This window comes from Verruconis gallopava (assembly GCF_000836295.1).
Source record: "Verruconis gallopava strain CBS 43764 unplaced genomic scaffold supercont1.3, whole genome shotgun sequence".
NCBI lineage: Eukaryota > Fungi > Ascomycota > Dothideomycetes > Venturiales > Sympoventuriaceae > Verruconis > Verruconis gallopava.
This window is the reverse complement of record NW_015622139.1, coordinates 1197924-1211742: the sequence shown is the minus strand read 5'-3', so window position 1 is coordinate 1211742 and position 13819 is coordinate 1197924. Positions and strand designations below refer to the sequence as shown.

The 13819-nt window shown below is 50.1% G+C and overlaps 6 protein-coding genes across 6 annotated transcripts; 4 read left to right on the top strand and 2 right to left on the bottom strand.

Annotated features, from left to right (window-relative positions):
• The first annotated feature begins 706 nt into the window (after window positions 1-706).
• Window positions 707-1679, top strand: PV09_01396 (YggS family pyridoxal phosphate enzyme). The gene has a single exon (XM_016354275.1). It carries the CDS (start codon window positions 813-815, stop codon window positions 1596-1598), a length of 786 nt encoding a protein of 261 aa, XP_016218370.1. The 5' UTR covers window positions 707-812; the 3' UTR covers window positions 1599-1679.
• On the bottom strand, window positions 1610-5207 carry PV09_01395 (uncharacterized protein). Its single transcript, XM_016354274.1, has 4 exons — window positions 4380-5207; window positions 3988-4322; window positions 2037-3940; window positions 1610-1973 (listed from the first exon to the last, which is right to left on the bottom strand). Exons 1-4 carry the CDS (start codon window positions 4901-4903, stop codon window positions 1875-1877), a joined length of 2862 nt encoding a protein of 953 aa, XP_016218369.1. The 5' UTR covers window positions 4904-5207; the 3' UTR covers window positions 1610-1874.
• Window positions 5208-5387: 180 nt separating this feature from the next.
• Window positions 5388-6597, top strand: PV09_01394 (uncharacterized protein; the record flags this gene model as incomplete). The annotated part of the gene is made up of 3 exons (XM_016354273.1): window positions 5388-5737; window positions 5792-6227; window positions 6289-6597. 3 exons carry the CDS (start codon window positions 5388-5390, stop codon window positions 6595-6597), a joined length of 1095 nt encoding a protein of 364 aa, XP_016218368.1.
• A 728-nt stretch (window positions 6598-7325) lies between these two features.
• Window positions 7326-8138, top strand: PV09_01393 (uncharacterized protein; the record flags this gene model as incomplete). Its single annotated transcript, XM_016354272.1, has 1 exon — window positions 7326-8138. One exon carries the CDS (start codon window positions 7326-7328, stop codon window positions 8136-8138), a length of 813 nt encoding a protein of 270 aa, XP_016218367.1.
• A 2126-nt stretch (window positions 8139-10264) lies between these two features.
• PV09_01392 (uncharacterized protein) lies at window positions 10265-11745 on the bottom strand. The gene is made up of 2 exons (XM_016354271.1): window positions 11214-11745; window positions 10265-11159 (listed from the first exon to the last, which is right to left on the bottom strand). The coding sequence occupies exons 1-2, from the start codon at window positions 11669-11671 to the stop codon at window positions 10850-10852; spliced, it is 768 nt and encodes a 255-aa protein (XP_016218366.1). The 5' UTR covers window positions 11672-11745; the 3' UTR covers window positions 10265-10849.
• A 110-nt stretch (window positions 11746-11855) lies between these two features.
• PV09_01391 (60S ribosomal protein L7) lies at window positions 11856-13748 on the top strand. The gene is made up of 4 exons (XM_016354270.1): window positions 11856-11945; window positions 12384-12495; window positions 12681-13171; window positions 13226-13748. The coding sequence occupies exons 1-4, from the start codon at window positions 11911-11913 to the stop codon at window positions 13359-13361; spliced, it is 774 nt and encodes a 257-aa protein (XP_016218365.1). The 5' UTR covers window positions 11856-11910; the 3' UTR covers window positions 13362-13748.
• Window positions 13749-13819: the final 71 nt, after the last annotated feature.

Here is a 13819-nt window from a genome sequence, read left to right as displayed (position 1 = left end):
AACATTAAGTGAACGGGTCCGTGTCATGTGAATGTGAAAGAAGCTCGCTGAAACCCCATCGGGCCCCAATAATCAGGTCAAGTGCCTCTGGCAGATCATGCCTTATCCAAGTAGCGTTGGCTTTCGAAGCCCAAGGACATCGGTAGCAGATATTGTCCTTCTCTCACTTCATCCTTGGCTGTGGATTAGTGTCTGGCACGGACTTGGAGAAGTCGTCGAGTGGAGCATGTCCATCGTTCGGTCTGAGAGACTATGTACGCGCGCGGTGAAGGGCAATATGCCTCAATGATAGAATCAGGTACGTGTCCACAACTTCCGTAGATTGTGGATATGAAACCTAGCACATATCCCTTTTGTGGAGATATCAGGTTGAGCCAGTGAAAAACCTTTTAGGTCCATAGCCATTGCAAACCATAGCTGATCAAGTCGAATAAGCGCTCCTCAGCTTAACCTTTCAGAAGCCCATACGAAACTTGAATAAAAAAAAAAGCTCCAAGCAGTCCGTGTCGTATGCATGTGTGCGACAATAGCAAAAGTATACCGTTCCTGCGGCACTGTCAAGCTTCTTGTTCAGATTCCATAAGATAGGTGCAGACAAGGCCCTTTTTCGAGGATTATGAAGACAGCTCTCCTTGTCGTTTCAAACAGGCTATGCTTTTGCGAAAAGCGTAGGCTTGAGGGGTCTCATCGAGATTCCACTGACGCATACTGTATTCTAAGCCCAGCTTCGGAGGCTTTCCGCGCGTGACTGTCAAACTTGTAAAAAAGTTGACGATTTCGATCCCTCATCTACTTCGCTCCAACGATCCACGATGGCAGAAATGCCCTCTGCCGCGCGCGTCCAGACTCTCCTTTCCAACCTGTCGTCGGTCACAAACCGCATCGCCTCATTATCCACGCAGCACCCCGTCCGTCTGATCCTGGTCTCGAAGCTCAAGCCCGCATCCGACGTCCTCGCCCTCCACAGTTCAGATGCCAGACCTTCTCATTTTGGCGAGAACTACGTGCAGGAACTCCTCGAGAAGGCCGAGCTGCTACCTCGAAGCATAAAATGGCATTTCATCGGCGGGCTGCAGAGCAACAAGTGCAAGATTCTCGCCGAGCGCGTGCCGAACCTGTGGTGCGTGAGCAGCGTGGACAGTGTGAAGAAGGCGAACGAGCTGGAGAAGGGCAGGAAAGCTCTGATGGAGAAGGACGAAAGCGCAGACAGGCTGCGCGTTATGGTGCAGGTCAACACTTCCGGCGAAGAGTCAAAGTCGGGGGTCGAGCCAAAGGAGGCTCTGGGACTTTGTAGACACATTAGAGACTCCTGTCCGCATCTCAAACTAAGCGGACTGATGACGATAGGGGCTATTGCGCGGAGCCAGGAGACGACTGTCGAGAATGAGAACGAAGATTTCGAGGTCTTGCGAGCTGTCAGAGACGAAGTCGCGAAGGGCTTAGGCATTGACCCCTCTGAGCTGGAACTGAGCATGGGAATGAGTTCTGACTATGAGGGTGCGATCAAACAGGGGAGCAATGAGGTTAGAATAGGTAGCTCCATCTTCGGAGAGCGTCCGCCAAAGAATGAGGCCAAGGTCACTGGCGAGGCAGGCTGAAATACTATAGATTCTTGCAACGTCCAAGACCGTAGACTTTAATATTATGTTACCGCAAGGAAAACTATGCACAAGAGCAATAGGCTACTTCCACGCCCGACACGTAGACGAAATCAAGCGCCACCAGTCGTGCCATGCTCTTTTGAAATGCACAAACCGTTTTTATTCACCGTATCATGTTACCAGATCGCCATGCGAGACACTGCTATCCCAACAGAGAATCCAACTGCCTCGTCAAACGTAGACACCCATCTCGCACACTCGCTATCTCGCAAATCATTGATCTGTCACGCCTTGGGATAGTCGAGATTCCATGAGTTTCATCAAGACCGGCGGCACCCCTTCATCCGTCGCTCGAATCGTCAGGCGGTACATCTGCGAGAGTTGTCAGTCTCAACCTACAAGACAATAAACAAATCGATAGCATGGGAAACTCACTTTCGTGTCATAATTCGGCTCCAACCGCATCAAGCAACCGTAGTTTCCTCCCTCGCTCGTTCGCAACACTCCAGCACCCACGATGTTTCTGCTATTCGGATCAACGCCGTCCAAGACTCCCCAATTAAATCCTTCAGCCATGTGCCGCGTAAATGAAGGGCTAATTTCCCCTTTGGCCTCGAATATCTTCTGTGATTCTCTCGATCCTCCACCGATCTGTTTCCACCGCTTAAAGAAGTCCTCGGCAGAGAGCTCAGCTCCAGACATATACTTGTGCAGCGTAACGGGAAGCTGCAAAGTAAGCGCTTGCAGCGCACCAGCCATGTATGTCACACGTATCGTAGGGGCATCGGTGAATGCAGCTTTTGCCTCAAATAGCACTGTCTGCTGGGTTTGCTGATCTGGATGAATCGTCGTGTCGGGCAAACTTTTTACGTCCGATTTAAGTGCTTCAGATGATTGATTATCGATGACCGTCGTGAAAGAGTTGATTGGCGAAGCAAATTTGTTTTTGAAATAGAGAATAACTGCACCTGTAGACCCACGGTACTCAGAGCGCAGTCCAATCTGGATCTGTGCATCTTCGTACAAAACGCCGCCATCAAGGGTGAGTAGTCGATAGTAGCCATGTTCCCAGTCTGCACTGAGGTGGGCGGCACTAGCGAAATTGGGTGCTTTAGAAGCCGAGCCGTTCATGTCGAGGCCCGCGAGATCATGGCTGCCAGAGCTCATGGAGCCGTTGGTCGCATTGGCTAACTGCGCGTTATTGGTGAAAGAGCGTTTCGCTCCCGATGTCTGCAGAGCAACTTCCCTGGCGTCGGAGTTCGCGTCTTTGCCTCCGATCGCCCATACCCGCCTGTCGCTTGTATTCGCATGCTTCGAATGTAGTCGAGACAATAGAGGTGAGGCTCTTTCAGGGAATGGAGGCATTTCGTCGCATATATGTTGGAGCAGTTCTTGGGAGGGCATCGTCGCGACATTCAAGTACTCGCACGCTCGTTGCTGCAGTTCCGGATCCATGCTATGACTATATGCCCGGAACGTTTGCAGAAGCTGCGGCCGAATCTCTGGAAGCAAGTTGACAAACTTGAAGAAGCACGACAAAATCATTGCTTGTGTGCCAAACGAGCAATTTTGCATTTTGGCGTGGAGCACCATGAATTGCTCGATTGGACTGCAGCCCGGATTATCGGTGATGTGGTAGCAGCATTCGCCAAGGATATAAGCTGCAATCTTGACCAACGTCTCATGTATGTGATCTTTCTTGATGTAATCAAAGATCGTTTTTGCAGCATACGGCTGCAGATCCTCATTGTTCGTGACGATCTGGCACACTCGCTGCCAGACTTCATCACTGACGTGATCGCCCGCCATTGCTATCAGTCGTAGCGAAATATCAACGTACCACTGAATATCAGTGGCATATTTCTCAGTCAAAATTGCGATCTTGAGGACCATCTCCTCCCTGATGGCATAATCCGCGGTCTGCAAGTACTTCAAAAGCTCTGAAACGATAGGCTGGGCATTTGTCGAGTCGCACATGCTGTACAAAAGGTCCAAGCCTTGCCTTCTGACACTAATGTCTCGGTCTCGCAAGGATCCTATGATAATTTGCTGGTGCTTCTTGATTGGGTCAAGAGTGTCTGTACGTGCAGCTAAATGCACCATGGCTTCCAGACCAAGATACCGCACGTTCGTTTCCCGTGACTGGATGAATTTTCCAAGTTTACTTGATATTTGCACCATGAGTTCTCGCTCAGTGTCAAGATGGATGACTAGGTTGATCGCTTCGAAGAGAACGGCATTCTGAGCATTGTTCTGCTGCACATTCTTGGGCGCCTCCATGGCATTATCGAGGATCTTCTGCAGCGATACTCGTATGAGATCCTGGATGTGACTATCGTCTGCATTTTCTTAGCATAATCTAAAGAACGTGTATCATTCGACTGACCAGAGGGAGGATAGTATTGCAGCAGCTTTAGCAGTTTGACCTGAATCCATGGGCATGGTACTCTGTAGTAATGATAGTCAATGGAGCATTCATTGTCCACCACAATCGCCTTCAGTCGCCGTGCGGCCTTGACATAGCTTGACTTGTACTGCTCTGCATTGTCCTGCGCAAGTGCAATGACCAACGATGCCACAGAGAGTGCAACTCCCATGTCTTGATCATCCATGATGGAAATTATACGCTCGGCCCATTCGAATTGTATTATACCCGGGAACTTGCGGTACAATCGCAGAAGCGTCAGAGCTGCCTTTTTCTTGACGAAGGACTTCGAAGTTCTTTGCTTGCAAGTCAGCCTTAACTTTCTCTCTGCAGTAAGCAGCAGGTGTACCCACGGTGAGATCAAAAGGCGGTGCACGTCTGCTGCCAGGGCCTCTCCCATCTCCTTCCCACCCACGTTAGCGATAGCATGCAGCGCCAAACAATTAAATAGTTCATTGTGGTCATTCAGGTCCTTCCTAATGCTGTTGATAACCAAATGGACGAGCTCATGCTGTTCATGCAAGAACAGAGTCACAGCCAAGTAGCCAATCTGTTTCTCGGAATATTTGGTGCTAGACACCAGATTTACGGCCTCTAAATGCCCGAAATCGACATTCCAGCCCAAGATGTATATGTACAAAAGCTTGCACACATACTTCTTGCGGTCGTAGCCAGTCAACTTGCCATCCTTAAACTTTTGCCGTATGTTAGCCAGCTCCTTGTTGATTCGTTTCTCCTCTAGCTCGCGTGCCCGGGCATTGCGAAGATCAGCAATGAAGGTGACAAGACCTCGCATCGGCGCATTGGTGCCATCCTTGCGGGAAAATAGGCTAGCCGACGCGCCAACACTGGCGAGCGCTGTTGGGTCCTTCGGCATCTTCGAACTGTGTTTCTGACGGTCCACCCCGTCTCAAATGGAGAGCCTAAGACATCGGCAACGCTAGTTGGAGCCGAGAGGTTGAACTTTGTTTTGCTTGTCAGAGAAAGGCGCAACCTTTCGCGGCGGGGGGCGATAAATGCGGAGGCTAGTCCCTCTCCTTTGGCTGACTAGCTCATACGACAGCAGCGTGATATCGGAGGCCAGGCTACAGGTCGCAAGACGGCACGTCAAGCTTTCAAGCAGACCTTGTCGGCGCGCAGAGCGAGTTATAAAGGAGAGAAGCTGCGTTGTGGAGAGGAAGTGAACGGTGTAGGCTTGGTAATTACTATTCCCAGATAGTCGAGGTGTGGATTCGGGGTCCTTGCGCCAGTAATTCCGTCCTCTCCCAAAGGCAAGCTTCTGTACGTTCACCTCTTCTCGTCGCAAATTTGGCTTCGCTACACACAATTCCATCTCGCCGCTCAACCCTGCAACTCTTACGATGCGCAGGATACCTAAGATTTACGAGCCCGTCATTGATGCGGCCATTGGACGCATTGCCGGGCAGCGACATGTGTCAAAGTATGTGTGCAAGCGATGTCTGCGGCACGGTTCTTCCAGTCAGCTGCCTCCAACATCAACGGCACGATTCTCCACCAGTGCGGCTAGTTCAGCTGCGCTTGGAATGGACAAATTTTCAAGCGCAATGAAAGGGGAGACGTCGATGTTTGATGGAAAGGCAGAACAAAACGAGACGGACTTCAAGCCCGCAGAAACCTGGGAGGGCCTTGAGTGGGTTGGCACCAGACAATGGTACGAACAGCAGAAACGACCATCGAAGCCATTTCAAGGGTATGTCACTGCAGTCATCGAGCAATCCGCATGTCTTTACTGACACATGTGAAGATACGGCCGCATCACGGCACCATTGAAGGATCGAATAAAAATTCGGGATGAGCTGCTAAAAGCCATTGTCGAAGTTTTCACCATCAAGAAAGCAGCTCCAGATGCATGGAAGACGCGGCTGAGGCAGGCCACCGTGGATGACGCTGAGTTGTTCCCCCGCGGCATTCGCATTGGCAGTGATCCTCATACCAAAGAGCTAGTCTTGGAGTTTGAGAACGGAGAGGTAGAGAAACAGTTCTCGGACCATTTGCAGAGGACAATCAACTCGGAGAGCCAAAGAGCGAGAGAAGAGATCTCAGACACTGGATCCTCAACAGCCGAAGCTGCGCAAGCCACACAGTCAAGCTCGGAGGACTTCGCATTTGCTGATCTTAGGAGCGAGAGCTATGGCAAATGGTCGTCGATCAGCCTCGAAGATTTGGGTGTCAGGTTTGCGGTATGTGTTTCGAAGCGCGGGCATCTTTTGAATGCATCACTGACCATTTGTGACGAACCAGATTGCGAGGCGAGTTCAGCAACGCACTGGGATCAGGCTGACGGATCCGCAATTCACGCACGCGACTACGGCTGGAGCCATGTTCAATCATTTGTGGAAGCCTGAGAAGCCCAAGAAACTTGCCGAAAGACTGATGAGCAACGAAGAATTGGCCAACCTGCCCAACGTGAAGATTGCTGACCACAGAATCACATTTGTGCACCGCGAACGTGAAGTAGGCCGATGGAAGGTCATTGAAGAAGAATTGAATGAGCGCGGAATCCCAGCTTTGGGTACGCCCGGCTTCAAGAAGCGATCTGGGAAGGTGTGAATGCAAATCAGGGGGGGGAGCAGTGAGGAGGCGAGTTTTGTACTAATACAGCATCGTTGCGAAGCCGTGAATCTCTATGCCTTGCGCCGGGGCACGCTTTGCTGGAGACAAGATGAGGATTCTGAACTAGCAGGCAAGGTCTGCCAACAAGCATGGAACTAGACTTTGCGGCGCCAGACGCAGCATGTACAAATCTGGCTGCCTTGATGAACGGCAGCAGTAAGATGAGACAATACAGCGTGGTTCGATCGCAGTGACAGCGACCAATCAGCAAAAATGCCCGCGAGAATCCGGCGTGGCCTCGTCCGGCTGGTCGAAATGAGCGCGAGGCGAGTCAGATCACATGATCTGGCTGCGACACTAAAACCGGCTCGGGTCGTTGGCTCATTGCTCGTTTCGCTTCAGGAGCTCGCGCGCTGCGGCTCAGCTGTTCCACCATCAATCTCTTCTGCATCTCGCAACATCATCGATCGTCACTTCGCTCTCTTTAGCGCCACATCCCGTTGCCGTAGGCATCTTCGTGACAACTGCGCCCTGCATTTTCGACGCGTCGTGGCCGTGCTGGTACTTTGATCGCAGCGGCTCCAGGGAGATCAAAGCGCAGGCCGCTGCGTCCGTTCGCTTCGCAACGTCTATACACGTCGTGACACGCGCTGAGATTCACGCGACGCCACGCCATCTGAGATCCTGTCGCGGCCAACTGTTTCCCGTCGGGCGGTGCTGGAGTCATGGACATCAAGGAAAAGGACCACAACTTCCGAGCGTCGCCACGTGCGGATTCTTTCATTGCCGTTTCTGACGACTCGATGGACGCCGATGACGTGCAGTCGCCAGCGCCCGTGGAAGACGAGGCCGTCATCAAATGCGTCTGCGGCTTCGGAAAGGGCTATGACGATGACGACGCCATCATATGTGATAATTGCCGGACCTGGCAGCATACCTTGTGCTATTTCTACCAGAGACCGCTGCCATCAGACGACGAGCAGTATCTGTGCCTGGATTGCGGAGGAGCACGTGATGACCTCGACATAAATGCCGCAGCAGTGAGGATGCGTCGGAAGATCCGAACGCTTGCCACCATCGCGGATCGCATCTCAGAGCTCTCGTGCGAGATCGTAGCGCGCAACGAGGAGCTGGACAAGCTGGGCTGCGAACTGTCCTGCGTGGAGAGCGACATTTACCTTAAGGGTCCGTTGCTAGCTGAGCACGGCACAGCCGCTTCATGGGCTGTGCTAGATGAGTGGCACGAGGAGTATTCGCTTCTTCGATATGAGATCGACAAAACCATCGCCGAGAGAGACGCAATTCGCGCACGCGTTGATGAGCTGGAAGACGACGCGAATCGCGTGAAACGAAACGAGCCGACCAAAGCGGAGGAGTTGAAGTCAAGGTTGGATGATGAGGCGGCAGGACCAAAGCTGTGGACCACTGCGTGCTCGCTGGGCAATCGGGCGGCGGTTCCGCACTCGCTGCCACCGATCCTGGAGCGAGCTCTAGGAAGGAGTACAAAGAAGAAGCGGAAAGCTGGTCGATTACGCTAACTTTGACTCGGCTCTTTGACCACGTGCGAGTCCTTATTGGTCAGAAAGTTTTATTTTCGAGCTTAGCATGGGCATGAGCATTTTGATCGTCATAGCATGGGCAAGGAGTTCGTCTGGTGTCTACACATTGGCATATAGCCATTGCATGTCCGATGGAGAGAGCGAACTGTGTTTTTATGATATGTTGGGTTTATCAAGCATCGCGGTCGATGCTTTTCTTTGATCGTTCTTCATGGCGGTTCTCAACTGTGATATCATTAGTTGCAAACTGTGTAGCAAATATCGCATATGCTTGCGCCAACTTGGAGCGAGTTCACTATTCCTCCTCTGACCGACCTTGTTTGGTTAGAAGCAGACTTCTGACATACCAACCTTGTATCGTCGCGGCTTCCTGTTCAAAGCATGATGCATGTTCTCAATCTTGAAATTGGTTCGGTACCTCCGGGTAATATCATCAGGCTTCGTATTGACTTTGTTCAAGAGATATCTACATCTTTTATGCAGCGACAAAGACCTCTACTGTCCACCGAATAGTCTCCGAGATGGAAAAAAAAGATGTATTTAGTCAACCTATGTAACCAATCGTGATTGGAAACTCCACACCGTAAGTATCGCCGGTTTATATCCACCTTGTCATTGTTCTTAATCCTAGCACGAATACAATAAGATTATAATAGCATAGCAAACGACCTTCGTTAACGAAATGCAATGCTCTGGGAGACTAAGGTTCTTCTATGACGGCTATTTCAACCCTCTTAAGCTAGCTTTAGGAAAGGATTGATGCGGACGCTCGCTCGTCCCATTGCGAATGTCTGAAAACTTCTTCTCCACCTGTGCTTCAAGCGAACAGCTCAGTTATGAAGCAGTTCGCTCTTGCACGGTTATCCAAAGCAGTCGCAGTATCTAAAACCGTCCAGATAGTACGTGCCATCACGAGAAAGGCATAGGACAACCTTCACGTCGAGAAGCAACATCACGCGATTGAGACAAAGATCTCTAGTCGGTGTGATCGATAACCCGATCGTGCTGTCATCTTAAACGAGCAATGTTTCGCAAGAGTGACGAATTGAATGCCAGCACATGCTTGGAAAGTCCCGAGCCTGCAGTCGCGGCTGTAGCAGTGGCAATGCCAAATTATACCCTGCCTTGAACGGATGTCCAGGTCGTATCTGGTTCTAGACAACATGGCTGGTCAAGTGACAACTATTGGTGTGAGGAGATCAGTCCTGTTTGTTTCGCCTTCCTGAGAGGGTCACGATGGGATTCAGCGGTGCAATGGAACACGGCAGATCAACTTCACAAACGTACCAAAGCGGGGAACGTCAGGTCAAGCTACTGCTAGTTACCAGACGTATTCCAATGATCTAAGTTTCACGGCCTCAGATTAAAGCCAACGACCGCAGGTGATTTTTGGGCGCTGCGATCGTCGGATCTACGAGCAAAATCCCGTCAAACGTCCGTAGTCCAGTATTACATGATGAATTACGCTTTGAAGCTAGGTATTAGTTTGTAGCAGTACCTGAATGCCTCAGCTCACTCATTGCATCGAAAAAAAAAAACTCAGCTCATTGTCCGCTGTTTTTCTACTGGACCTGGATGCTTACTCCCCAATTGCATTATCCTTGGTATGCATATCTAGACAAAGGCTCTACAGATATATCGTACAGTTTTGCTTGCAGGGGAGTCAACAACTTGCAGAAGGGTTGTGAAATTCTACAATAAGTTTGTCGAATATAACAGCATCCAGGAGGGGCGAGGCGTGTGAGAGAGCAACATGAGCTGACTTTGCTGATGTGCCTTCGACATTCCAGATATCACAGGTGGAGACAAAGACGCGAATCAGGAAGATGAAGATGAGATTCTCTTCCAACTTCAGGGATATTCCGAAACTCCTGCCAAAACACTGCGTTTTATGATAGCACAGCGAGAAGTAGGGTTCAGAGGTAAACTTCGTGACACGTTGGAAAGACATAACGTATTTGTCTTATGATGTCGCCAGCAAGATTATTCGGTTCTGTACTGCGGAGAAGAGAACGGCTGATTGATAAAGGTTGAACGCAACAATAAAGTTCTGCAGCATAGCATACTTGGTATCTTTAGACTTGTACTATAAAAGTCGTAGTAATCGAAAGACTGGCTGCGTGAAGTATTGTGGAGAAATGATTATGTGTAGGCGATTTTTGGCTTTGTTCGTTGTGGTGAAGCATCCATACGACTACATGGAGCAATCTCGGCCATGTGCATTTTTATTTCCTACTATTGGATCCAAGCTTTTGAACACTTCAACGTTTCAAAATCCACGAAGAGTTCGCGTTCTGGATGGTAGCTACCATTATATTGTCAATCATCATCGCCCATTCTTTGAAGACTGCAATCCAATGATAGCCATGAACATTTCTTCGTAAATTTCTCCACGGTCATATAGAGTATCATAGTTCTGCACCTTGCCCTATGAACGGCTTTTGACATATGGTCCATGTTTCTCCATCTCCGCTTTGTTTGCCTTTGTTGCTCGATTGCAATGCTCGACTGCAACCTTACGCCAGATCACGTAATATCTGACACTTAAGGATTTCAAAGGGCTATGTAGCAGAGCGGCAGTAATGCACGCTCTTTGTTCAACATGGTAGTCGCATTCGTCGGATATTCTCCTTCCTTCGGTCCCGAAGAAGCCGGTAAGTTCTACATGAAATCAAATACTCAAATAAGCTTCATCCTGCGCCTGATATAAAACTAGGCGACCAATATTCAGGCTCTTCAGCCTGAAGGTCAACCCAAACGAGAGAGTCGGCCATCAGGTCGTCAACTACTGCGGTTGCCCTTCCTTTTTCCCACGAGAGATTATCCCGTAACATTGATATAGTTACGTAGCCAAGAACCTGAATAACTTCGAGAACGGTCGACTGGTCATTATTAAGCTCCTTGGGAACAGATCGGATCATTTTTGTGCTTCCAATCTGAATAATCTTGAAACCGGAAGCAAGAGGTTCCAAAGATTTGACCGCGCGGTGTATGTCATCACTAATTGGCATTAGCAGCCTATCTACCTGAAGGGGAAAGAGATTTATTGCATACTCCGATACCTCCATGCCACCACCAATAGCCTTTCCTTGTTGAATTCTTTTCTTCACCTCAGACACTGCCATCATCCCTCCATTCTCAGCCCTTGTCTCCCTGCAGACCTCTACAACTCGCACGGCTAGCTCAAAATAAAAGTCATTTACGCTACCGCCGAGCATCTGAGACCATATACTGCCCCCGCCCTTGGCGCCTTTGCTGGTGTGCGATGACGCTAAAGGGTCCACGCCGATAGCGTTACACATACGTGCAAATTCAGCGCGAAAAGTGGGGTTGCTTCGGATGTCCTTGCCATGAGTTATGCTGAAGTTGTGGAGAAGTTGCTGGAAGACTGATAGCTGAGTCTGAAGAGAATCAAGATGCTGTGCTTGGATTGAAGAGCCGTAGTTGGCATAAGCATCTTTAATGGCCTCGTTGGAGAAGGCCGAGAGGCCCACTCCACGGCGAGAAGCCATATTCAAGGCGTAACAGTGGGGTCTGCCGGCTCAGAAAGAACACGATAAGAAAGTTATCATAACTCTCGTTCATAGACATCGATGATATGTAGATTCACGTGTATAAAAACTTGGCCTAAGGCTACAAGGAAAAGTTGTCCTGCGCACGGATCACCACAAACGGGTAGCAATTTTCTTTCTCGAACTTTTTCCTTGCAGACCTCGCCCAAGCCTTCGCACTCCATCGGTCAATAGCAACAATGGCTCCTGCTAAGAAAGCTACCGCTGTCAAGACGTAAGGGAATTCCACCGCCACGACAAATACGACAAGAAAAGAGAATGGTAGGATAGTCAGGCACATATCTGCTGGAATGGCTCATCGCAGCACCAGCTCGATTCTTCCTCAGACTCAGCCCTCATGACGTCCGTAAGCTTCTTGCGGCGCTTGAGAGTATGGGCAGAGATGTTGGGGCAGAAGGTAGCACTTCGCTCCAGAATACATTGGCCGCTGAACGTTTGTGTATTCAGCGTGCTCTTCACGACCCTGCACGCAGGGCGCATCAATCTACGGTTGCGATCCAGATGTAGAAACGATGACTCGTTTCTGCGGATGAAACCGTGACTTTCGATGCGATATTATCGAGATGTAACTCCAGTTCAGAATGCCGCTATGCTGCAATTCTCGACTTGCGAGTACAAACATTAAACGCCTGACTATTCTAACGCAACACAGTACGGTCCCAACTAAGAGCGAGATTCTCGCGCCTGAATCTCTCCTCAAGAAGCGCAAGTCTCAAGAGAAGGAGCGTGCCAGCCGTGCTGCCGAGCTTGAGAAGAAGCGAGCTGTAGGTACATCCCTTTTGCTTATCGGGGAGACAGAGTTATGATGATAGCAAACCACCTAGTCGACTAGGCTCCTCGCCGATGTTGTCGCTAAGTTAACCATCTTTCGGGACTGATGTGGAGGAACGAGTCATCACTTGACGAGAAGTCATGTCGTTGATGGATCAGACTGACCATGTATCCACAGGCAAACAAGGAGAAGCGCAAAGTCATCTTCCAGCGTGCTGAGAAGTACGTGAAGGAATACCGCGATGCGGAGCGCGAGAAGATTCGCCTTCACCGCGTAGCCAAGTCCGAGGGTCACTTCCACGTTCCGGCCGAGGCCAAGCTCGCCTTCGTTGTCCGTATCAAGGGTATCAACAAGATCGACCCCAAGAAGCGCAAGACTCTTCAGCTTCTGCGTCTCCTCCAGATCAACAATGGTGTCTTCGTCCGCTTGACAAAGGCTACCATCGAGATGCTGCGAATTGTCGAGCCCTTCGTTGCCTATGGTTATCCCAACCTCAAGTCTGTACGTGAGCTCATCTACAAGCGCGGCTATGGCAAGGTGAACAAGCAGCGTGTGCCGCTCACGGACAACGCAATCATCGAGGAGCATCTTGGCAAGTACGGCATTGTCTGCATGGAAGACCTCATCCACGAGATCTACACTGTCGGCCCCAACTTCAAGCAGGCCAGGTAGGTTTTCGTTCTAATGTGTTTAGCTCTACATTCCGCTAACCATCACCGCAGCAACTTCCTATGGCCGTTCAAGCTGTCCAACCCCACTGGCGGTTTCAGACCTCGCAAATTCAAGCACTTCATTGAGGGAGGTGATCTTGGCAACCGGGAGGAGCACATCAATGCTCTGATCAGACAGATGAACTAAGGAAATTGTGCGGGCCAGTATGGGATCATAACAAGGAGGGCAGCGTATTCGGCTGTTTCCTTGCTGACAGCGGTGGCGTGGGTCACGGTTTATGCGAAGCATTTGGCAACCCTCGGATTAATTGTATGAGGGCACCAACGGCACGGTGGCGTACAGGCTTCAGTACGGTAGCTCGGTATGAAAAAGTACTCTGCAGATGACATGGCACACACAGAATTTTTTTTGACCCCTTGCGCAAAGTGCACTGTTGGGAACTGCAATTGTCCCCTTCACTTTGCAACCTTGTACAAAATCGCGTGTTTGGGTGATACGCCAAGCAAATGACAACACCCGAGTTTGAAGATAGATGCTACCCTCACGAAGTGATTTTTGTGCATGAGACACGAAGTTTGACAAGAAGACTTCGCTCGTAGGGGTCTAGTAAGGGAACCCAGTCCTGTATATTCGATTGCGTGACC